The sequence below is a fragment of the Rhododendron vialii genome, chromosome 5a (genome assembly GCF_030253575.1).
Source record: "Rhododendron vialii isolate Sample 1 chromosome 5a, ASM3025357v1".
In the NCBI taxonomy this organism is placed as follows: domain Eukaryota; kingdom Viridiplantae; phylum Streptophyta; class Magnoliopsida; order Ericales; family Ericaceae; genus Rhododendron; species Rhododendron vialii.
The window spans coordinates 41,169,448-41,195,821 of NC_080561.1; the positions used below are offsets into that span (position 1 = coordinate 41,169,448).

General features: G+C 36.3%; 2 protein-coding genes across 45 annotated transcripts in view; both read right to left on the reverse strand.

The window, feature by feature from the left end:
* Positions 1-756: 756 nt before the first annotated feature.
* Positions 757-26,374, reverse strand: part of LOC131326035 (uncharacterized) — a 138,746-nt gene continuing 113,128 nt past the window's right edge. For 22 of the 44 annotated variants that reach the window (XM_058358609.1, XM_058358598.1, XM_058358582.1 and 19 more), the window contains 10 exons: positions 15,089-15,472; positions 14,689-14,790; positions 12,711-13,094; positions 11,102-11,515; positions 9,325-9,735; positions 3,708-4,121; positions 2,689-3,102; positions 1,940-2,026; positions 1,728-1,815; positions 757-1,031 (listed from right to left, as the gene is read on the reverse strand). In XM_058358609.1, the coding sequence (XP_058214592.1) occupies positions 1,765-1,815; positions 1,940-2,026; positions 2,689-3,102; positions 3,708-4,121; positions 9,325-9,735; positions 11,102-11,515; positions 12,711-13,094; positions 14,689-14,790; positions 15,089-15,472 (2,661 nt within the window). In that variant the 3' untranslated portion in view covers positions 757-1,031; positions 1,728-1,764. The remainder of the gene's footprint in view (positions 1,032-1,727; positions 1,816-1,939; positions 2,027-2,688; positions 3,103-3,707; positions 4,122-9,324; positions 9,736-11,101; positions 11,516-12,710; positions 13,095-14,688; positions 14,791-15,088; positions 15,473-26,374) is intronic. The other 22 variants (XM_058358616.1, XM_058358622.1, XM_058358596.1 and 19 more) reach the window with 17 other exon arrangements.
* LOC131326042 (disease resistance protein At4g27190-like) lies at positions 18,537-26,003 on the reverse strand. The gene is made up of 3 exons (XM_058358635.1): positions 25,497-26,003; positions 22,432-22,502; positions 18,537-21,637 (listed from the first exon to the last, which is right to left on the reverse strand). Exon 3 carries the CDS (start codon positions 21,608-21,610, stop codon positions 18,938-18,940), a length of 2,673 nt encoding a protein of 890 aa, XP_058214618.1. The 5' UTR covers positions 21,611-21,637; positions 22,432-22,502; positions 25,497-26,003; the 3' UTR covers positions 18,537-18,937.

The window sequence follows — 26,374 nt, forward strand, 5'->3', positions numbered from 1 at the left end:
AGAGAAAAAAAGGCAAAGCGAAAAGTACTCCCTTCTTTCTTAATTGTTAGTCCATTATTCTATTTTGGGCTATTATAAAATGTTAGTTCTTTTCCGAAAAGGGAAGTAGAAATTTGATGATTTTTCAAAAGTATCCCTAATAAATAAATATAAGTGTTGCAGTAAGAAGAACAAGAAGACTACCTAGTCTTTATGGGAAAATGGAAAAAAGACAGAGATGCCATTCCACCACCTTCATGAATCATGGCTTTTGGGCCCCGGAGTGTCCCTATGGATTTGGTTACACAATGTCACTCCCTGCAACCGCTTTAAAAACAGATTTGAGGGTGCAATGTCGAATGCCATAAAAGACTTAATTGAAACTCTTCCTACCATCAATTGATTTTAGGAGAGATGGTGGAAAAGCGATCCGACAAGTGGTATCAGAGCCAGGAAGTCATGGGTTCGAGTCGTGGGAGAGTTATCGTGAGGGAGGGATTATTGGTCCCGGAGTGCCCCGATGATTGAATGCCATAAAAGACTTAATTGAAACTCTTCCTATCACCATGCCAATTGGTTTTAGGAGAGATGGTGGAAAAGCAGTCCGACAATGGCAACTAAACCATCCACAATAAACCATATATATGGCTACATATTGATCTGAACTTCAATATGCATGAGCTAAGGTACCCCATCAAAACCTAAAGTTCGAAAAGATATAGTTACCATGCCTAGCAACCGAAATCATTCAAATCAATCTCATTGGCTAGTCCAAGATAGGTAATAGGTTAATCATAGAACAACACATATTTTGTTGTACATATAGGTAGCTAAACAGAGTTTTGAATCGGTACGCATGCAAACAGTAAACAGCTTACGTTGGATAGTGTAAACCCAACTCATTGCAGATGAAAACACAAATGAACAAGGGAAATTTATTTTGTTATTTACAGTCTAAAGAGAGACAGCATCACTACCACATGTTTCTTTTCGATGTCGGAGGCAATCCAGTGTACTAATCGAGACTCCAGCAACTTCAACTCAAATCACAACTGGGGAGCAAATTATTGTTGGTGTAAGTAAAACGAAAAAAACAACATTTCCACTCAAAATGCCAGAGGAATATTGAAGATCCATTGTGATCCACATGCAGAGAGTATCTTGAATTTAATCATTTAACAGAGCATTAATCAAGATGTCCATACTAAAGAATTTGTAGAGCGAAAATTAATTCACCTTGATGGATGGAAAAATCAAACTATGTTCAGGTCAAATATTTACGAGAAAATATCCCCAAAAAAGTCCGAAAAAAATGTTGATACTAAAGACTTTATAGAGCCAGAAATAACCTTGATGGATGGAAAAATCATAGCCATCTTCATTCTAGTAGTAGAAAATGTATGAGAAAATGTAAACATTAAAAGAAGAAGAAAATTCTAGGAAGTTGTATTAATATATATTTTTTTTGTGGTCTTCAAGAGAGTATTAGAGCATCTCCTTTTTGTAAGGACCTTAAGCGAGGTCCTTAAGTGCAAACCTCCCTTTCTTGATCAAATTTCGATGATCCGAACTGTTTAATGTGTTCCGAACGTGATTTTAAAGAGTCCTCGTGAGAAGTCAGCAAAAAATATGACCGAAAAGTGCTTGATCTGTGCAGTTTTTTATTGAACTACCGTTCAATGAAAAAACTTAAATACAATAAAGCAAATCTTAAATAAAATTATTCATAGCATGGATGACACTTGTACCTGGGTCCTTGTGACATAGCATAAAACGTGTCATATTTCAGGGTTGGAGCTGCATACCGCTACTACTTGCATCCGTTGTTGCACATTCCTAATGAAAGCAGAATATGAAAATCAGAGAAACAGAAAATATATAAGAAGCATGAGTTCAGTAGTTTGTTTTCAAAGATAAGAGTTTGGCCAAAAAACCCTAACATGGCTGAGAAATTTAGTACCTTTTTTTTAGATGTTGCTTCTCTTAAGATCTTCCTTGTATGCTCGTCAAGGTAAAAATCTAGAATAATCAACTTTGGAAATACAACCTGCAAAAATTCATTTTGTGATTTCATTTAGAGACTGATGATTAAAGAATCAAATTGTTTAAATATGGCATATTTTGAATGTTCTGTGCATTTAACGCACACAACAGAAAAGTATTTGTGACACGTCATGGGCGTGCAAAAAAATACTTCCCTCAAGAAAAAATATGCGGGAGTTTTTGTTCTGAATGGAATAGGAAAGGATGAGGAACCTCTAGGCTAGTTTTGAAACGCTCTTCCTTTTCTTAAACTAGTTTTCCTTTTGTATTTGTCAGTGGGACAGAAGAAAGTAAGTTGCCCATGGCCATCTGTATGCTTTTCAGGCTAGGATAGCTAGTCGAATTAGAAAATGAAGCAGCGGGCTAAGCTCGAAACAACGGTGACGTTGGAAGGGATTGAGTTGTTAGTGAAGTCTTGTACGGTATTTTTCTCGGACGATTTTTTAATTGGTCCTTGTTTTTTCCTGATTTTATTGCCCATTTGGCTGTTGTTTCTGAATCCATATATCAGATGAGTATGAAGCATCTATATGGTTTCATATATGGTTTTCTAAGACGTTTTATATTGTACAACTTCGAAATTTATATGCGTACGTTATCTTCTTTTTAATTAATGCAACCCAAAGGCCATGATCTACTAAATTAAAAAGGTAAGAAAATAAGTACCTGGACGTTGAAGCAGAGCCGGTCTTCAGATTTGTAGGCGCAAACACCTTTAAGGTTTTCCAATTCTTGAAGCATCAAATAACTTAGTTCAGGGAACACAATGATAGTATCATTATTGGCGGCTTCTTGTGTTTCTTCTTTCCTTTTCTCCAACACTACGATCACTTCCATCTCTGGACAGTTGAAAACATGGAGGATTTCTATATTCTTTAACAATGGGTGCATGTGTGACGGGACCACATTCATCAATTTGTTACAATTCCCGACTATCAAGGACCTTAGTTTCTCATAACCCCGGGCTCCCGAGGATCTCAGTAGACAGAAAGACTCAGGCTGAAGTAAGTTCTTGTCCCATATCTCTGTTATGTTTGGCATTTCACAAATGCATAATGCCTCCAAAGAAGGGAATGCAACCTGCAATGCTCGTAACACAAGTTATTAATTTTCAAAAGCATTTGACTACTCAGAAAATCTGTCTTTGAGAAAAAAAAATCAATTAATAACAAGGAAAATAGAATCAATCTAATTTAGAAAATCTAATATTCGAGGCAATTTATGCTAAATTTAAAAAAAGGTTCCCAATTAAGAAAACCTAATATTGGACAAATTGAAAATTAATAGAAGATTACATGGCCGGGCTCACTCATGTTTTAAATTAGAATTTCCATTTTCTTTTCTTTTTTCGATTTGGACGACGATCAACTTAGAGAGTTTCCATGGGAATGAGATCGAGCACTAGACTCACAACCATTTCTCCTCACATGATATACAGTTATTCGATTGCTAAAGTGCACTTCACTGTATACAAAACTTTTTACCTCAATCTGGACACTACAGGTGCTAATTATGAGGCATTTTAAAGCATGCCATATTAGTCACGATCGAGTCAAGGTGCTTTGAAAACACTATTGGCATTGAGTTTGAGACTAATTCTAATTGTAATATCAGGGTTTCAAATTTTTTTTATTTTGGCTATGATCGATCTACTAAATTAAAAAGGTAATTAAGAAAATAAGTACTTGGACATTGAAGCAGAGTCGGTCTTCGGATTTGTAGGCGCAAACACCTTTAAGGTTTTCCAATTTTCCAAGCTCCATTTTCCTTAGTTGAGGGAACACGATGATCATATCTTTATTGGCAGCTTCTTGTGTTTCTTCTTCCCTTTTCTCCAACACTACGATCACTTCCATCTCCGGACAATTCTTAACTTCGAGGACTTCTATTTTCTTTAACAGTGGGAGCATGTGTGACGGGACCACATTCATCAATTTCTTACAATCCATGACTTTTAAGGACCTCAGTTTCTCATAACCCCGGACTCCCAAGCATCTCAGTAGACAAAAAGACTCAGGCTGAAGTAAGTTCTTGTCCCATATCTCTGTTATGTTATGCATTGAATCAATGGATAATTCCTCCAAAGCAGGGAATGCAACCTGCAACACTCGTAACACAAGTTATTTTCAAAAACATTTGACTACTTAGAAAATCTCTGTCTTTGATGAGAACAAAAAACAATTAATAACAAGGAAAATAGAATCAATCTAATTCAAAAAATATAATATTCGAGGCAATTTATGCTAAATTTTAAAAAAGGTTCCTAATTAAGAAAATCTAATATTGGACAAATTGAAAATTAATAGAAGATTACATGGGCGGGCTCACTCATGTTTTAAATTAGACTTTCCATTTTCTTTTCTTTTTTCGATTTGGACGACGATCAACTTAGCAAGTTTCCATGAGGATGAGATCGAGCACTAAACTCACAACCATTTCTCCTCACATGATATACAGTTCTTCGATTGCTAAAGTGCACTTCACTGTAAACAAAACTTTTTACCTCAATCTGGACACTACAGGAAAAAAGGGGTTTACCGGTGCTAATTACGCGGCATTTTAAAGCATGCCATATTAGTCACGATCGAGTCAAGGCGCTTTGAAAACATTGTTGGCATTGAGTTTGAGAGTAATTGTAATTGTAATATCATCGATCAGGGATTAAGGTGGGTCATGCTTGGAAGACATTTGAATTTTTTGATCTGACGTTGTGTTTTGTTGCTAACATTGTAATTGGCATTTGGGAAGTGAAAAAGGAAAACGCATCATTTGGGTTGAAGAAGTTTGGTTTAAAATTTTTTTTTTTTTTGGTTCGAACATTTAGTTGAAGCTTTTAGAATGGGAATTGATGGTTAAATAATAATAATGGAGTTGTAATTTCAAATATTTAGAATTGGAATTGCTTGGGTAATAATTTACTGGGCTAATAATGGAGTTCTAACATTATTTGGGAGCATTTGGGGCTGTTTTATTGAAGTAGACAACAATACACTGAAGGAAGTGTCCTATGCTAAAGGCAGAGTGTTAATCGCTACGGAGACTTCCAACAAAATTGAGGGGGAGGTTCAATTAATTGTTAATGGAAGAAAGTATTGTGTTCAAGTGGTAGAGGAGGAAACTTTCAGAACAGTAAGCTCGACAGAACATTTTTCAAATCCTGAAGCAGAGGAAGAAGATGATGAGGTGGATAACACAAATGATGACAGGGATGCCAGCAATAAAAAGGAAGAAAATTTAGTGGATGACATGGAAAAACAAAAGAATGAGTTTTCGGGTGACAAGGTAGAGGAAGCTGAAAAGGGTGAGAATAGTGATAATGGCAGCCACCAATCTCGTTTGGGGAAGGAACCAATTTTTGAAGGGTAAATTTCACTTACCTCCCCTGAGGTTCTCGTTTATAAAATTGCACTTACCTCCTCTCTGGTTTAGTTGTTGGTTGCAAATTGCCCCATTCCGTTAGGAGATCGTTACCAATTAACGAAAATTGTTGACATCACCAACTAAACCTATTTCCCTCCCCATTTTACCCTTATAATGATGGTATGACATGAATGCCTTTTCCAACTCAATTTAAAAGATGTTAATGTCCCTAATCACAACTTCTTAAAAGAGACATATCCATATATACATTTGTATTTTAAATTAAACACATATCGACATTTCGTTTTAAACATGCATGTATAAATATTTTACTCTTTTTAAAGCTTAAAAAAATTCTGAATTTTTATTAAGCCACATACATACGAGGCATAAACACAAAGAAATTAGAGTCCCTTTCCTTTTTTATGATACTTCACATTTTTTTGGCAATGAATACAAAAATCTCAAATATATAGCTTCATATTAAAATAATTTTATTTTGCAGCCCTATACCGCCTTTTATTTTCTTGAACTTTTGAAATTTCTAAGCCACATATTCATTGAATAATGAACCTTCAAACACTTTACATTAACAATGATAAAAATAAACTTTATTACGAAAATGAACTAAAAAAAACTATGCTAAATTTTTTTTCTTTTGCATATTGGCTAAAAAATCTATGCTTTATAGATGAATGACTTTAACTATCAAGTTTTTGAAATCACACTTATCAATTAGGTTATGTATATTAGTTCAACGTATTTTTTAAAATTCAGAGTGTTTTGGGTTACTTTACGCACATCATGATTAATTTGTGGATGATTAATATTTCACGTTGATCAAATGTCATCACAATGTTTGATTAAGGCGACAATATTATGCACATGAAAAACCATCACTGAGCATAATTTTTCTTGGCCAAAAGGCCACTAAATCACATGCCAAAAGGCCACTAATTACATGGACACTAGCCAATGCATGCATTTTTAAACTTAAACTTCCTTTCCCTTGAATTTTCCAATCACATAATACAACCTACCCTAATAATTGCATCATACCACCCAGCAACCCACATCATGTCCCCCCTCAATATTATACTAAATTTCTATGTCTCACAGTCATTCTAAAATATTGTTATCTATTGCGCAAAATAAAAACAATTTTTCGGCTGAACTTATATAAGTTCTATGGAAAATATGGGGTGTTACAACATGTTAGTTCAATATTCAATCAACTTTCTTTGGCTTGTACTAGAAAGGAAAAAATAGAAGTCATAGCAATTACAAAAAAAAAAAACTATTTTTTTCGGGGGAGGTATCTAATATTATTATAAACCTTAGGGGAGGTAAATAATGGGGTAGAAATGGAAATTCACACTTTCTGTTAACAGAAGTAGCCGACAAGACTGACAGGGGAGGTGAGTACAATTTCACAAATGTGAGGGGTGGTGTTTGTCATTGTAAAAAACCTCAGGGTAGGTAATTGAAATTTACCCATTTCAAGAAAAGACAGTTGGGGATAAGTAATGATTCAGAAGGGAGGAATAATGAAGAGAGCATTAACTCAGTTCACAGGTTGGATTCTATTGTTCCGGACTCTCAAACCCCATTGAATGAAGATTGTCTAGAATCTGTCAATAACAGTAGCCAAGTCCAAAACATAAAAACCCAAGAAGGTATTGAGCAAGAGCAAGAGCAAGATAGGGAGAGAGTAAATGAAGAGGAAAATATTCCAGTTGTGTATGACGCTAATGCTAGTATAAGGACCTCTCAGGTGCAGAGCATAAACCTCCATGTGGATTTAAATCCAAGTGCCGTTAGAAAAAGCATCAGAAGCCAACAGTTTGAAACATCTTTGAGCACTGAAGGGGACGAAATTAACCATTACATTATTGCTTCGCAGGAGCAGGAACATAATTCAGTGGATAAGGATGGAGCTACAGAACACTAATAGCAGGTAACAATCTTGGTATTAAATTTGGGGATGTTGGGATACTAAGAATGAAAAAGATGATAGAAAATGAGGCAAAAGCTTTGAAAGCATCTCTGAATAATAAGAATTCTTTTGCCCCTCTTATGAGGAACCAATAATTATACAATAGTGTGAAACAAGTCAGAGGCTTCAATGAAGATCATTTCATGGAGTATAAGGGATATAGGTATTCCATTTTAAAAGAGGTTTGTCTCTAAAATTATCAGAGAAAGAAACCCTGGTGTTTTATTTTTGCAAGAAGCAAAAGTGAGAGTTTTGAAAGGCCTATTGTTCAAAGAATATGGGGTTCTTCTGAATTTGTATATGCTGAGTTTGGGGTTGTTGGTCTGTTTGGGGGAGTATTAACGATATGGAATCCATAAAATTTCAAACCAAGAGAAGTCACAATTCATAGGCATTTTGTTATGTTGACTGGATTTTGGTAGGGCTGGAATGTGTCATTGTCAATGATTAGAATAAGATCTTTGCACCGGTTCAAATGTAAAAAAAATTGGAGCACTTCATTTTTTACACTGTTTATATATATTAAAAAACATGATTAAAAAATTAAGAGCTCCAATTTTTAATCCGTTTGCACCATTGCGAAAATCTTATTTTTCTGATAATTTTATTTAAATGATCATAATAAATTTTTGGTTTTAGGGCTTTCAACAAGCGCCCTAAAAGAGCCCTATAACCAAAAATTAGAGGGCATAACTGGAAAAAAAATCTTTCTGGACCGAAAATGGGAAACAAGGCAAAAACTGAAAAAGCACCTCTGGATCTGATTCTCGGTTTTTGCTTGGATTGTCAAAATCAGGGAATGAGGTTTGGGAGAATGAGGTTTGAAAATGAAGAACCAAACACCCAAAATGGAAAAATGGAAATGTGAAAATACAAAGATTACCTTGCCAAACACCCCTGTAATCTTCTTTTCTATTTTGTTTTCCCTCAGGCCTATATAGTACCTCTTTCTCAGTGGTCTATATTTGGTCTCTTCTCGATGTACCCTTTGTCGAGTTTATAATAAAATTTTGTTGCCTATCAAAAAAAATAATTTGTTTTTGAGCATGACGTTGGGCCTAGATTTTGTGAGCTTTAAAAAATTAGATTCCGGCATTTTGTGAGAAAACTTTAGCAGAACATGTTATAATAACGTCATCGTAACAGGATGGACAGCAAAGATAAACAACTGAACCTTTAAATGGCGTTTTTAAAAGTGTCGGCAGAAGTTCTACCCTGACGTTTTTTAAGCGCCGAAAACATACGGCGACAGCCGCATCCCCGAAGCTTGGTATAAAATGCCGCAGAATATTTGGCAGCGTTTAACGGGCCTTTAACGCCATTGTTCAAGTGCTGGCAAACCTATTATTCCTTGTAGTGGGAGATGAGTTGAAATTGGAGCATTCGATGTTATAATGAAACTCAGAGTCTAATTTGCTAGCATTGAAGACAACAAATTAAGTTAGGTATTCAAACCGTTGGGAAAATTAATTGGTTGAATTGGAGTCGAATCTGGAAAATTCCACTTGCTTATGGGAAATGACATCACAACACTCTACTTTTAGCGTTTTTTTTTTTTGGGGCACAAAGTGCAAGTGTAGGTATGGTACCTTGTTGCCTCTACTGGCAAGGAAGTATTATTCCATCACGTAACTATCTATAAACTCCTTATCGTACTTACATCGGGGCCGAAGCTAATGTCCCACCACGCGTCGATAATGTTAGATATGGTACTTTTAGCCTTTTATGCCCCCTTGTGAGGAGCTAATTAAAGTCGTTAATTGGAGCGTGAATATTTTCTTATTTTACATCTCCAATAGCAAATTTTCCCACTCCAATTTTTTATTGTTCTTCCAATTGGTTTTAAAGCATGAATGCACGGATAAATATGCGTTGGGAGCACTTTTCAAATGCACCCCAAAGGCCACCATCTACTAAAATTAAAAGGTATTTAAGAAAATAAGTACCTGGACATTGAAGCAGAGTCGGTCTTCGGATTTGTAGGCGCAAACACCTTTAAGGTTTTCCAATTTTCGAAGCGTCAAACTCGTTAGTTCAGGGAACACGATGATATCTTTGTTGGTGGCTTCTTGTGTTTTTTCTTCCCTTTTCTCCATGACTACGGTCACTTCCATCTGTGGACAGTTGGAAACTTCGAGGATTTGTATGGTCTTTAACAGTTGGATCATATGTGACGGGATTACATTCATCAGTTTCTCACATTCCTTGACTTTCAAGGACCTTAGTTTCTCACAACCCCGTAATCTCAAGGACATCGGTAGACAAAAAGACTCCGGCTGACGTAAGTTTTTTTCCCATATCTCTGTTATGTTTGGCATTGAACCAATGTATAGTTCCTCCAAAACAAGGAATGCAACCTGCAACACTCGTAACATAATTTATTTTCTAAAACATTTGACTACTCGAAGGTCGTTAATCTCAAACAACATTAACCAAAAGAAAATGAAAATTTAGACCCCAAAATGTTAGAATGCGTGGTTTCCAAAAGTAAGCTTCAAGTTAACAATTCATGGTTGCCTCTGGCTTGATACTAATTTTCATCAGATGGCTATGTGGATGCAGATAAGCATGTTAAAAAAGAAGAACAGTACAAGGACAATCACAAACAAGACAATTATGAGAAAACTTTCAATTTTTCATTAATAAAAAACAATCCCACTTACCCTAGGACTTACAACTCAATTTATAAAAATCTAAAAATACTAAAAAGGTAACTAAACTAATGGAAAACTAAATCTATGTATCGGAGACCAAAAAAAAACAATGAGAAGAAAAATAGAACCAACCTAATTCAGAAAATCTAATATTCGAGGCAATTTTGCTAAAACAAAAAGGTTCCTAATTAAGAAAACCTCACTTTGTACAAAAAGGAAATTAAACTCTAGTGGTTACATGTTTTCTTTAGTTTCACAAGAAGATTACATGGGCATCACTCATCATGTTTTAAATTAGAATTTCCTTTTGTCTTTTCTTTTTTCTATTTGGATGACGATCAATTAAGAAAGTCTCCTCACATGATACTTATTCGATTGCTCAAGTGTACTTAACTGTAAAATACTAACTTTTTACCTCTAATCTGGAATGGAGTTGAAATTGGAGTGAGTATTCGACATTATAGTGAAAGTGAAACTCAGAGTCTAATTCGCTAGCATTGACGACAACATAGTTGGGTATTCAAACAGTAAGTAATTAATTAAATTGGAATCGACTCTCCTGGAAAAAACGGAAATTTAGGTAGGGACTTCACCGCATCTACGTTGGGGCCAAAACTAATTAAGGTCCCATCACGCGTGGGTGGTGTTATGAGTATGTTAGGCCCAACGAGGGGCTACAGGGACTTGAACGTGCAGTGGTACCACGCCCACCACTCTGTTTTACCGCTCAACATTCACCTCTCAATATCTCAACGTTCGTCTCAACGATCAATGTTCTGGGTTTAAAAAAAAAACCTCAGTAGTGACGTTTGAAGTGATTGAATTGTTAGTGAAGTCTTATAGGGTATTTTTGTCGGACGATTTTTTTGTCTTGATGTTATTGCCCATTTGGCTGTTGTTTCTGAATTCATATATTAGATGAATATGAATCATCTATATGGTTTTCTAAGACGTTTTATATTGTACAAATTCGAAATTAATATGCGTTCGTAGGTATCTTCTTTTTAAATGCACCCGGCCCAAAGGCCACAATGGATCTACTAAATTAAAAAGGTAAAAAAATAAGTACCTGGACGTTGAAGCAGAGTCGGTCTTCGGATTTGTAGGCGCAAACACCTTTAAGGTTTTCCAATTTTTGAAGCTCCAAACTCCTTAGTCCAGGGAACACAATGCTCGTATCTTTATTGGCAGCTTCATGTGTTTCTTCTTCCCTTTTCTCCAAGAGTACGATCACTTCCATCTCCGGACAACTCTCAACTTTGAGGATTTCTATATTCTTTAACAGTGGGAGCATGTATGACGGGACCACATTCATTAGTTTCTCACAATTCTTGACTGTCAACGATCTCAGTTTCTCAAAACCTCGGACTCCCAACGACCTCAATAGACAAAAAGACTCAGACTGAAGTAAGTTCTTGTCCCATATCTCTGTTATGTTCGACATTGAAATAATGGATAGTTCCTCCAAAGAAGGAAATTCAACCTGCAACGCTCATAACACAAGTTATTTTTTCTAAAACATTTTACCTTAATCTGGACACTACGGGAAAAAAGGGGGTTTACCGGTGCTAATTACGAGGCACGTGTCAAGGTGCTTTGAAAACATTGTTGGCATTGAGTTTGAGAGTAATTGTCATGCTTGGAAGACATTTGAGTTTTTCGATCTGACGTTGTGTTTTGTTGCTAACATTGTAATTGGTATTTGGGAAGTGAAAAGGAAAACACATCATTTCAGTTGAACAAGTTTGGTTTTTAAATTTTTATTTTGTTCGAACATTTAGTTGAAGCTTTTATAATGGGATTTGATGGTTAAATATAATGGAATTTCAAAATATTTAAAATTGGAATTGCTGGGTAATAATTTACTGGGCTAATAATGGAGTTCTAACATTGTGTGGGAGCATGACGTTAGGCCTAGATTTTGTGGGCTTTAAAAAACTAGATTCCGGCGTTTTGTCAGAAAAAGTTGGCAGAACATGTCATAATGACGTCATCGTAACGGGACGGACGGCAAAAAGAAACGGTTGAACCTTTAAATGGCATTTTTAAAAGCGCCGACAAAAGTACTACCCGGACCTTTTTTAAAAGCTTGGTATAAATTGTAGCTGAACATTTGACGGTGCTTAACGGCGTTTTTCAATTGCCGACAAACCTATTAATCCTTTTAGTGGGAGATGAGTTGAAATTGGAGCATTCGACATTATAATGAAACTCAGAGTCTAATTTGCTAGCATTGAAGACAACAAATTAAGTTAGGTATTCAAACAGTTGGGGAAATTAATTGATTGAATTGGAGTCGAATATGGAAAATTCCACTTGCTTGTGGGAAATGATATCACAACACTCTACTATTAGCATCTTTTTTTTTTCCCGGTTCAAAAAGTGGAAGTGCAAGTATAGTAGCCCGTCACCTCCGCCAGGAAGTATTACCCCATCACGCCACAAAGCTAATGTCCTACCACGTGTCGGTAGTATTAGATATGGTACTTTTAGCCTTTTATGCTCATTTGTCAGGAGCTAATTAAAGTTGTTGAAGCGTGAATATTTTCTTATTTTACATCTCCAATAGTTCCCACTCCAATTTTCTATTGTTTCTTCCATTGGTTTTAAAGCATGAATGCACGGATAAATATGCGTTGGGAGTACTAAAATTAAAAGGTAATTAAGAAAATAAGTACCTGGACATTGAAGCAGAGTTGGTCGTCTTTGGATTTGTAGGTGAAAACACCTTTAAGGTTTTCCAATCCACCAAGCGTCATTTTCCTAAGTTGAGGGAACACGATGATCATATTTTTATTGGTGGCTTCTTGTGTTTCTTCTTCCCTTTTCTCCAAGACTACTATCACTTCCATCTCCGGACACCCAGAAACTTCAAGGGTTTCTATACTCTTTAACTGTGGGAGCATGTGTGACGGGACCACATTCATCAGTTTCTCACAATTCTTGACATTCAAGGACCTTAGTAGACAAAAGGACTCAGCTGAAAGTAAGTTCTTGTCCCATATCTCTGTTATGTTTGGCATTCCATAAATGGATAATTCCTCCAAAGTAGGAAATGCAACCTGTATGCTCGTAAACTCCAAGGTCGGTAATATCAAACAACATTAACGAAAAGAAAATGAAAATTTAAACCCCTAGAATATATATTAGAATGAGTGGCTTCCAAGTGTTAGCTTCAAGTTAACAAATCATGATTGCTTGTATCTTGACACTAATTTTCATTAGATGTCCATGTGATATGCAAGTTAATCACACTGAGTAAAATATTGGTAATCAGAAGAGAAGAAGATCTAAGAGAAGAAAAAAAAGAGAAGATAAGAGTAGAGGATAAAGAAATAGGTTTTGGTAACATAATCTATTTTCTCTACAAAACATCGAAAACATCTTCCCTAGCTTTCAGGATGACCCGGGCCGAAAAAGTGGAGGTTGTTTGGCCAACAACAACCAAACGTTGGTCACCATCTTGCAACCGAACATTTTCCAAACATTCATTTCGGTTGCGAAAGATTGAAATTGTCAGACCGTTTTTCCATAATTTCTCCTAAGACCAATTTATTTTAGCGAGAGCTTCAATTAAGTCTTTTACAACATTCGACATCGCACCTGCAAGTCTGTTTTTAAAGCGGTCGCAGGGAGTAACATTGGGTAACTAAATCCATATTGGCGCTCCGAACCCAATAAAAATGAACATGGATGTGGGTTTCAAAATAGCGCAAAGGCGAGTTTCAGATGTTAATTTGTTGTTATTTCTGCTGTGGGTGAAGGCAAAAGGGAGTAGGGGTGGGTACTGAGAAATTAAGAGATACTTTTGGAATTCATAAAATTTAAATGTGTTTTCATACAGATTAATTATAAATTTCTCTCTTCACATCTTTATGTATTCACATTAAATCTAGCTACTGCTACAATAATACCCTTGGCAAGTTAGCATAGATATTAAACAGATGGATCAATAACATACAAAAACATGCTACAATATCGATCGAAAGGAAAATTGCTAAATCTGTTGTGAAGTGGTAAACAAATTGGATGATAAGCTTGATAAATGAGTGGGCCTTGGTGTTAGTTGGAGGGACAAGAGGTAGTGGAATTGATCAAAATGGATGGGGTCAAACCCAGTAGGCTGCCCTGCTGCATTTTGATGGGAGTAAGTGAGAGGAAGAGAGAGAGAGAGCGCCAATTATACATCTATGTATCTAGTGAATGTAATTTCTCTGGGAAATTGAGAGAGAGAGAGAGAGAGAGAGAGAGAGAGAGAGAGAGAGATTCCCACCAGTGAGTTGTGCATGTGGCATTTTTGGTTTTGGTTGTGCATGTGAGATTATGAGTCAGCGAGTTGTAATTTGTTGCTATAACGAGGGAGAGACAGAGTTGTAATTTTTTATGATTGATTCAATAAAAATATGGTTAGGCAAATATTAATGTTCGCTATTGGAAAATATAATAAAATACATTCCGACTAAGATTTAAACACAAATAATTGTCAGTATAAGGTTGTAATTTCCTTAAATACCGTTAACACATCCAGACAAAAATATTTGCATTCGATACAACTCTTATTAACGAATTTAGTTGAAGTGTAATATTCCTAATCTTCTTTTTCTTGTGTGCTCCATATATGGCCATAGTTAATTCACAGAATTGAAACATCCATACCTGGTGGTTGAACAAGGGTCGTGTTTCGGTTATTATAGAAGTGTCGTTGAAACTTGAAAGTCTTTCCAAACTCTCGAGTCTCAGTTTCCGTAGTTGAGGGAACTGGAGGACATAATTACGGTCGACAAAGTTAGGTATCCAAACATTAAGAATTACGAAAGTGAATTGGAATGATATCAAAAGCAACTCTCTACTTTTAGCCTTTCATGCTCCCTCTTGTGAAAGGCTAACAGTCGGATTGTGAGAAGCAAAAGTTGAAGCGTGAATATTTATTTATTTTATATCTCCATTAGCAAATTTTCCAACTCCATCGGTTTTAAAGCATGAATACACACTTTTTAAATGCACCCCAAAGGCCACTCCACGATCTACTAAAAAAAGTAGTTAAGAAAATAAGTACCTGCACGTTGAATTTGAGTTGGTCTTCGGATTTGTAGGTGCAAACACATTTAAGGTATTTCAAATCTCGAAGCGTCATTTCCCTTAGTTGAGGGAACATGATGATCATATCTTTATTGGTGGTGGCTTCTTGTGTTTCTTCTTCCATTTTCTCCAACACTACGATCACTTCCATCTCTAGACACTCGGAAACTTCAAGGGTTTTTATACTCTTTAACTGTGGGAGCATGTGTGACGGGACCACATTCATTAGTTCCTCACAATTCTTGACTTCCAAGGACCTCAGTAGACAAAAGGACTCAGTTGAAATTAAGTTTTTGTCCCATATCTCTGTTATGTTTGGTATTGAATTAATGTATAATTCCTCCAAAGCAGGGAATGCAACCTGCAACGCTCGTAACACAAGTTATTTTCCAAAACATTTGACTACTCTAAGGTCAGTAATATATATCAGACAACATTAACCAAAAGAAAATGAAAATTTATATGAGCGGCTTCCAAAAGTTAGCTTCAAGTTAACAAATCATGGTTGTGTGTGGCTTGACACTAGTTTTCATTAGATGTCCATGTGATGAGAAAAATTATTTCACGGAGCTTTTTGTGAATAGTGATTTACGGAGATAAATCGTGTTAGTCCAAAATGTATTCGACGGTTCAGATTTTAAAAAAACTGTTCGCACGAAGAGTTAAACTTTTCTAGTGAATAGTTTTTTTAGAATCCTGGATTGTCCAATACTGAAACGGACGGCTTAGAAAGTGCAGCTCCAGAAATTGCTTATTCACGGCTAAGCATACTTGCATAAATCGATGACGAATGGCAAACACACACATGCACATGCATAGAGAATAAAATTATATTGGTAACTAGAAGAGAAGAGACGAGTACAGGAGATACAAAGAAATAGGTTGTGGGAACATAATCTATTTCTTTACAGAACATCCAAACAACTCACCTAGCTATTCAGACAACCTGCAGGGCCGAAAAAGTGGAGGTTGTTTGGCCACCAACAACCAAACGTTGGTCACGAAAGATCGAACATTCTCCAAACGTTAAGTTCGGTCGTGAAAGATCGTAATGAAATATTGGAAGTTCACCTGTTCCTTCCTTGAGTAAACTTGAAAATAATTTAACCCCTCAGCCAAGGCTCTTAGCTTATCCCACCCCCCAATCTAGGTTTAGCTTATCCGGGTGGGGGAAATGACCTATTAACCCCTCAGACATTTTTTTTTATTCTCAATACACTGATTTAATAACGGTGATAAAGTAATTTTCACATTATTCACTTTTATACACCCACTCTTATCCACACATATCAACTACTACTCAAACCAAGTATAAGCTAATCCACCTCCTTAACCAATTCCCCTCATAACATATTTACATCTTATCTACCATTCTTCCGTACGTATCTACCCAAAATCTTATCCGTCCGACAAACGTGCCGTATGTTGCATACTATTTGCTTATTTTGCCTGCAACTTTAAATGCATGGGATTTTGTAGAAGGACAAAGGGTCAATAGAAGCAAGTATGTAGCCAAACAAACTTGCTTATTTATGTATTTGCTTACTACTGCTTTTATTTAAGCAACCATTTCGTTGAAGACACAATTCCCAGCAAAGGTCTAAATTCATTGTTTAAGCTCTTGTTTGCTTGCCTCTTGAACTTGTGAATTTCATTCTTTCTTAATTTGCTTAAAATCAGAAAATCGAAACTCGGGCAGCGAGGATACGCTAGAAATTACAGTAAAATAAAAATATCCAACATTGGACAGAAAATTTTAGCTGATTTCACTAATTTTGGACGAATACATATATATATATGATAAATAAATTTTATCTGCATATGAATTTCCAAATATTTTTGAGTTACTTATGATGCCACGGTTTGATACCTGTTGAACCAGTGACCCATCTACCTGGTCTCTTTTTCGGTTTGCTCAATTTTCAAAACATTGCCCCCAAGTCATCGTTTGTCAACCATTATACCAACCGGATCGCCAAGGTGAATTAATGCATGCTAGGAAACTAAAAGTCAAAAGCTACGTCTACGTTAATCTACCACACTCCAAGCCTCGAACTTGAAGCTTGGGAATCACCGGACAATATGAATTCATAATAGCATTGACTAACATAATACTATAATTTACTCAAAATGTCACTACTACAATAAACCATAAAGATCACAGCTATTGACTGTGATTGTAAGTTTTCCATCACGCTTTTGCTACCGTGATGGATTTGAGTGTGATTGTAAGTCATTATCTTTTATCACGGTTATAAACCATGATTGAAAGAGAGAAACAATCACGGCCAAAATGCGTGATCATTTCTCTTTTATCACGGTTATAAGCCGTGATTGTTTCTCTTTTTTGGGTGTGATTGTATGTCACTTTAGATCACGGTCTATAACTGTGATTGATTGAAAATTCAAAATTATCACACCATAAACTGATATGGAAAACCATTGCGCGTGATCTTTTCTTTGTATCTATTAGACCATCTTTTCTTGTCATTGCCAAGTTTCGAACCCACACACCCTAAGTTGATTTTCTAAGCCCTTACCACTAAGCTAGCTAAGAACTTCTGTTATGTTAGGAAAATAAAAATATTTATATTTACTTTCTAAAGTGTGAAAACTTTTTTTTCCTTAAAATTTGCTGAATTTTTTGAAATGCAATTAACATGATATTAAAATGTATAAATATATATATATATATCTAAGCATTGTTTAAAAAATTTTAAAAATATAACAACAAATCTTTTGCCAATCAAAATTAGTTGTTGGTCACCAAAGGATTTTCTTGGGGCAAAAAATTTAGTTTTACCTAGTAAATTTAGTAGACAATTGTGTTTTTTGTTGTAGTGTGCGCTTTATATTTTTATGAAAATTATCATAGCCTGCAAATTGTCACATTATTGACAAACTTTAGATTTTTTTTTTATAAACTAACAATTTCACATGGATTTTGTGTTTATATTGAAATTTCAATTTCAATGTTGGCTTTCCAATTGGATTTAAATCATTTTCAGACAAGGCTAAGCCATAATAATATAATTTTTTTTTATCTAATACGTCAAATGTATACTTGGAAGGCATCCGAAATAACTAAATTTCACTACTACAATGAACCATAAAGATCACAACTCGCCCACATAAAAATTCAGACTGCGAGTCTAAATGTGTAGGCTTTTTATCTCGTCGTAAGAGTGAGATCATTTATCTCACTTTTTTCTGTGCTAAAGTTTTTCATCACACTACAAAGGTGAGATCTTTTTTCTTTTATCTCGCCACAAGAGCGAGATCTTTTATCTCATTTTTTTCACCCTAAAATCTTTTATCACGCCACAAGGGTGAGATCTTTTCTTTTTTTTATCACTCCACAAAAGTGAGGTTTTTTCTCTTTTATCTCGCCATAAGAGCGAGATCTTTTATCTCATTTTTTTCCGCCCTAAAATCTTTTATCACGCCGCAAGGATGAGGTTGTTTTTCTTTTATCTCGCCACAAAAGCGAGATCTTTTATTTCGCGCTAAAACCCACTTTTTATCTCAGCTTTGGACTTAAACTGAGATAAAAAATTTTAAGCACAATTTTTTATCACGCTTTACTGAAAACCGTGATCTTTGTGAATCTCCTTAGTGTGACGCATATCTATTATTGTAGTAGTGTGTAGAATATAATTGTATCAAATTGCAATAATTTCCAAGCGGTGGTTTTAAGAGCCAAGGATATTCTCGATAATTAATTACATGATTAAGGCAAAAAAAAAGAGAGTGAAGAATATGATCTCTTTTTTCCTATTTACCAAAAAGAAACAAAGAATTTTTCTACCAATGCAATTATGACACATCACATAGTACCTAATTGTGGTTTTACCGTAACATTGCTTATAAATGTAATGTTGACGAAGCTTACCTTTGCATTAAAGAGAGACTGTGTAGGTGGAAAATAATGACTCTCGATTATTGTTGCCTTCTTTATCCGAGGATAGAAGCTTATGAGGCGTGGTAGTCCATGCAACTTCAAAGATTTCAATTTACTGAAGTTTATAACATTTGCGATTATTTCTTCATCCTTTTCTCCTTCATTTCCAATTACCGCTTCCATGATCTCACTTTCCCATATTTGTAGACTTTGGAGTTGCAGAAGTTCTCTTGCGCAGGAGGGGGAGAAGAGATATTTCAACCTGCAATCGTCAAGGTATAGTTGAGTTAAGTTATTGAAGGATCTTGATGGGTATAGTCCACCTCTTCCAGGTTTGCCAAGTAGGCGTTCCAAGATGTTGAAATCATCATCAATGTCAATGCCCCTAAGCACCACCTCTGAATAATCTTCGCTATCGTAGTATCGTGTGGCACCCACTGTAATATTAAATCTGATCAAATTCTGAAATTCAAGGTCTCTAGGCAACATCCTGGGATGTGGTATGTGAATATCTAATGTCGATAACAGAGTCAATGGCATTAGCTCGTCAAGGCTCACTTTGCTTATTTCCTCATTGCCTGTTGTGCCCTCCCAATTCTCGAAGCCACGTGGGAAACGTAGTACTTCAAGCCGGTATAATTTGGATATGACACCATTTGGAATCACATTGAGCTCTTTACAATGCCCCAGATCTAACAACCGAAGACGAGTTAACTCTCCTACCTCAGGTGGCAACGCCTTTATATCAGAACCTCGGAGTCGAAGTACTTCAAGCTTATTCTTGAGACACTTGAGTATAGCTATATCTCCCAACTTGCATTCATTTAGGCAAAACATTCGAAGTTCCGTCAATTGTCGAAGTGAAGATGGTAGTGGCAACATGCTTACATTGTCCAACTCCAAAACCATAAGTTTCTCTGTCCCTCTAAAAAACCTGTCCGGAATTTTAGTATCGCGCTCAAATTTATTGCTGCTACATCCCAGCATTAAAGTGTGGAGTTCCGGACATACCAACTCATCAGGAAGCTCGCTAATAGTTTCGGACCTTAATGAGATTGCCAAGTATTTCTTGCAAGTCCCCGTCTCTGGCCACTCTTCGACACCATGTTTGACTAGAAATGCTTTCTCTTCTTTTGCTATTAAAATAGCAACGTCTCGCACGATATCATGCATTTTCACAAAATCATCGTTTTTGCCATCTAAAAGCAAACAACTAGTTTTGAGGGTATTAACCACTGAACATACAATAACTCTTGCTTTTTCCAATGTGGTCGGTTCTTGACAAAGCAACCTCCTCGCCAAGCAGTGACTTGCCAACTCCTCAATTGGAACCTGGGCATCTTCTGGGAACAAACAGCAGAGCAAGAAGCACGATTTTGCATCCTTCGATTTTAAGTAATCATAGCTCAACTTTAAAGACTTAAACAAATTCGGGTCAATATCCTCTATGTCATTTAGCATGGACTTTTGAAGTTTATCTAGTGAACTTTTCCAGTCATCCATACTCTTGTCTTTCAATGCAGTTGCAACTGCAAGTATAGCAACTGGCAAGCCTTGACACTCTTTACAAACTGCATTTGCTATGTCATGAAGTTGATCATTGGACTCGCCACTATTTCCCATCTTCTTCTTAAATAGGTTCCACGCCTCTTCCTCCGACAACACTTCGATTGGAAAATCTTTATGAACGTCCATATCTTTGAAGACACGTTGGTTTCGTGATGTTAGAACAACTTTGCAACTTTCGTTTCCATCTGTGATAGGAAGACCTATTTCCTTCAAGTTCAATTTTTTCCAAGTATCATCCAATATTACAAGATTTCTCTTCCCATTGTTCAATCTATTCCAGAGTTCATATGCTTTCCCCACTTCAGTTTTCGCTTCCAGTTTTAGACCCAAACGGTCAGCGAGTACCTCTTGGATTTTGGTCACATTTACATCCTGAGAGACAACTGCCATCACGACTTCATCAAAAAGTCCATCTTTTTTCACTTGTTCGCCAACCCTTTCGACCATTGTCGTCTTACCCACCCCTCCTGTTCCATATACCCCAATCACATTAACCTTGGAATCTGTTAATGCCTCCATGATCCTCTTGAAAACCAATTCTCTTGAATCAAAACTGATGTATGCCCCGCTGGATGGAAATTGTAGTTCTGGAGGAGGTGGTGCACGGCGTGCGATATTTGTACCAAAGTTTCCTTCCTCATAGAGACTTCTCACATCGCCCATCTTCTTTTCGGCTTCTTTGCTTAGCTTGTACCATGAGATGAAGTTAGGACATGAAAATTTAAAGCACTGAACGTTTTCCTTGACAGTTTTTTCCTCCATAAACGTGTCAACTCCTTGTCTCAGCCTTTCTGCTCCATTTAGCCACTCTGAAACATTATCAAGAATAACATCACCGCTAGTCTTGGCTTCATCAATTTGTCCTTTAATGGTTGTTCTCCGCTTTTGAAGCTTATTCATCTCAACTTCAAGATCCTTCATATTCTGCTTGTAATGAAAAAGATAACTGAGACGACGCCCCACTGGTTCGAATACTTTGTCAACAATTTTCTCTACAATTTTATCCAGTACAATTGTTGGGCTACACATTTTCAATCCACTCTTTCTTCGTTTTCTCTGCACTGAGTCCCAACGCCAGTTGTCAAGGATTAGATTTAATTTAAAAGGTTAAAGCTATCAATTTAAAGCACGAAAGGACCTAAAAACAGTAACTAAGGAGAATATTAAAGGACATACAAAAAAGAGCAATGTAAGTACTGCATGATTCATATATACCAACTTTTAACATTCTAAAGAAAAAAGTTAGATGCGCAACCTAGAAACTAGTGTATGAGCGTCAATGGCCTCTTCTTCGGTCATTGCCAATTGTTTTCGTATTGGGTGCTGTAACATGGTATCAAAACTAGATTTTTTTGAGGCATTTGACAAGATTCTATTTTGTTATTGGCCGGTTAATTCCCATTCTTTTTATTATTAATGGTTCATTTGTGTTGTTGGTTTATGGGATTGTTGTGTCCCATGCTTTTGACTTAACCTTTTTGGATGGAGTTGTTTTGAATAAAAGGATTCTTGATTGCAGTAATTCAAAGCTTTGGTTTTAATTTTTTTTTTTTTGGTTGGGTGTCCTACAAATTTGGGCATTGTTGTTCATGGCCGGTCACTACCTTTTTAGGGTGTGACATTCATGGTGATCCATGTGTATTATGAATTTTGTATTTATTTCTTCACGTGCGAAGTAGAGGTTGAACGTGCAGGGAGTGACCAACCATAAATCAAAAGACCCAATTTTGTAGGACACGCAACCAAAAAAAACAATAAAAGGAGATTCAACTTAAGAAAGGAAAAAACCAAAAAAAGGAACAAAAGGAGATTCAACTTATGAAAAAAATAAAAAGTAACCTGGTTACTACCTTCAGTGAGTCCTTTTGGAGATGCTTCAACCCTTCAATCACGCTGCCGAACTCGTTTGACCAGAGTAACTCTGGAAATATCAAGGAAAACAAGTTTTGGTAACGTCGTTCATAATGACTTGATGATAGGTTATAATGATGATGTGCCACAGGAGAGCGGTCGAAACAAGAGAAAGCTATTTACTTTTCTAATTCCTATTATCGAGATGAATCAACGATCCACCAAAATTTGATGCAAAACTAATAAATACAAAAATAAAATTCAATGAAGTCAAAAAATAAGCTACATAGCCAAAATAGGCCTTATAGTTTGCAATATAGAGGGATCACAAAAGACTAATACTCCGTATCATTCTATATGAAAGTATTATACAAATAGATTTTGGTCATATATAATCATGAGATTGGCTTATTCATGGGAAGCCGTGAATAAGCAATTTGCGGAGCTGCACGATCTCAGCCATCCGTTTCAGTATTGGACTTTTCAGATTGTAAAAAAACTCTTAGCTGGAAGAGTTTAACTCTTCGAGCGAAGAGTTTTTTTAAATCCAAACCGTCCAATACATTTTGGACGGGCACAATTCAACTCCATAAACCACTATTCACGAAAAGCTCCATAAAATAGTTTTTCTCTATAATGACACCAGATACAGTTCTTCACAGATTGGATTATTTCATCGGCCGTTCATTCTTTAACCGTGTGATTTAATTACACGTTTCATGGAATCACACGATTTGCTCACGCTAATTAGTCATGGTTCACAATTGAAACACAAGTTTGATTGATTCTGAAGGAAATCCTTAATTATATAGCTACCAAAGCATTGGGAAGACAAACGCTACATCGATTAGTTTATCAGAAAAACTTTTTTACGGGGCAACTCGTAAATAAAGTTTACGGCGCTCAATCGCGCGCGTTCAAAAGTGTTATAGACGGTCCGAATTAAACTATTCTCGTGAATAATTTTTTAAAATCCGGACTATTAATTAGGGCAAAGTCCACTTTCATCCCTTGTGATTATCGTCATGTGCGGATACCCCCCTCATGATTCAAAACTGACCACATAACCTACATGTGGTTTTGAAAATGTGCAAATAGACCCCCCTGCCGTCATATTTTCCATCCATATTAACGGAGATGTATCTAATACGCCTCTAGAATGTAATCTGAGTCGTTCATAATGTAATAAATAAAGAATAGAGTATCTCTGTAAAAAAATCATCTCGATCAGGCATCAATAACCCAGTGATCTAATTTTTAGTAAATTTAAATTTGAAATTTTAATTTCATAACAAAATCGATTCGACCATAAGCTTTTCATTTTTTGATTGACTTGAATTTTGGCATAGATATAGTACTAGTCAAAATTTACAATATCAACGGTTTGGATTCAATTTTTGGTATAGGAGATGGTGTGGTTAGATTTAAAAAAGAAGAAGAATCAAGGGATATGATGAGGGTATATCGGTCTTTTAATGTTGTATCGGTTAATATAGATGGAAAACATGACGACAAGGGGTCTATCTGCACATTTTCAAAACCACGGGTAGGTTATGTGGTCAATTTTAAACCATAAGGGAGATATCCGCACATGGTGATAACCACAGGGGGTCAAAGTGGACTTTGCCCTATTAACTACTGTAACGGATGGTTGAGATTGCGCGGAGCGGTAATAAACATATTCACGGGGCAAAGTACAATTTTCATGCTTTCACCACCTTTTCCAACTTTATCCCAAGATTGCCAAATGGCTTTTTTTTCATTATTCTAATTTTTTTCGCATTTATTAATTTTTCGTCAATTTTTTGTAGATTATTGCTTCTTATGATTGAGAGGAATTTAAAAAGTAAAAAATTACAATCAAAACCTAAATTTTTTAAATAAAGACAAAAATAAGCTAATTTTTTAAATAAAGACAAAAATAAGCTAATTAGCCAATTTTTTTGTCTTTATTAAAAAAATTGGGTTTTGATCATAATTTTTTACAGCGGATGAAAAAAAAAATCTATTTTTTGGGTTCCTCTTGTCATAAAAAAGCAATAAACAACAAAAAGTTGACGAAAAATTAACAAATGCGAAATAAGAACAAAAAAATAAGTAATTTGACTTATTAGGCCGAACAACCCGACAAATACTTGGACATCGAATTTGTCAAGAAAAAACAAAAGCAACAAAAATACATACAAGTACACAACTTAAAAATGAAACGAATGAAATCGTTTAAGCCGCACATAATTCTTGACATTGACTTCACATGTGTGTTTGTGTTTGTGAGAGGTAAGGTTGATTTACACGCGAGAAACATGTTCAAGGATTTGGTAAAAATTTGGATCAGACCGAGAGATTTGTCAAAGATCGAATAGATATATTTGGTCTTGAAAGTCAAAATTGGAAATTGCAAGGCTGATTTCATGGGATTTGTCGTTCGATTTAGAGCTTGTATCACATATATATGTGTACGTGTACAAGTAAAAGTGTGGGAGGTAAGAAAAAGGGTAGAGCAGAAAGAGAGGAGAGAAACATGGATTCTATTGGGATTTGTCCCACATTGGTTAATTATCTCCTCCAATACTAGTATATGAGCGTGGGCGGCCTCTCCACTCTTTGCCGATTGGTTTGGAGTTGGATGCTTTAACATGGTATCAAAGCTAGACTTTCGGAGGCTTTTCCCCTTTGTCTGTGCCATAGTTGCACTTTCTTTCATTGTGATCCGTGTGTTCCGGATCCTTTGTTTACCTCTCCACGTGCGAGTCAGGGGTCGCACGTGCGGGGGAGTATTGGGATTTGTCCCACATTGGTTAATTATCTCCTCCAATACTAGTATATGAGCGTGGGCGGCCTCTCCACTCTTTGCCGATTGGTTTGGAGTTGGATGCTTTAACAGATTCCCCTTGGGGGATATCCCCCACCAGATTACTCGTGTGTTTGAAATTATGTTTGATTAATAAAAGTGAGTTTTTAATTTGTTTAGTGTATGGATTTATGCCGCTTCCGCTTTCTAACAGTGGTATCAGAGCATCGAAAGCGATTCTAGGCAAACCAGACGAGACGAATATAGATTTACCTTGACGAGACGAATTCAGCGATGAAATTCCGATGACGAGACAACCCCGACGACGTTGCCCACATGTGCCGGCCAAACAATCGGAGTTGAAGAGGAGAAGCTGCGGAAGAGAAAAGAGAGAAGACGAAGACGAAGAAGAAGAAAGTGAAGCAGAGGCTAAATGGAGTAATTTGCTCCACTATCAATTGTTGGTCTGCTGAGCAGACTTTGCAGTCAACAAAGGAATACAGCTGGCATCAATTATTATTACCACTCAGAGAGAAATTATCCAGTGTCTGTGGTAGCTAGCGTTGAACGTATGGTGCACTGTACATATGAACAGTGCTATGCGGAAGAATAGTACTGCCGTACAGGTAAAGAGTGCCAGATGATGAGTTGACGAGAACATCATTCTCCAACTGAGTTGTAGACGAAGTTTTGGCTACCAAGGGTCAAAAGTGACGAGAATTAGACGATCAAAAGACGTGATGGAGCAAAATAGACGCGACGGACCAAAATAGACGCGATTTTGCCAATACTTGATGAGAGGTTTCGGACATTCTACGCCTGAAATCAAAGAGGACCGACGAGACGTGACGCAAGTTTTGTTTTGGCCAAACAAAATGTGATGAGAAGACAAGATGTGATCGATCAGACAAGAAGCACCAAACCAAACGGCTTTATGTGCCATTTTACTTATTAAAGTTCCATCTAGCACTAGCATCCCTAATTCAAACATACTCCTTCATAACTCAAGAGGTTCACACTTTATCAAAGCATACGGAAAACATTTCATCATCGAGATTTACCTTAGGTGGAATCTATACATTTCTTAAGCCAAATTGAATGTCCACACAACCAACATTATCACTTGAATACTACAACTACCACACCACCAC

Coding starts and splice junctions, on each gene's coding strand:
- LOC131326042 (XM_058358635.1), bottom strand. CDS start 21,610: ATGTGTAGCCCAACAATTGTACTGGATAAAATTGTAGAGAAAATTGTT.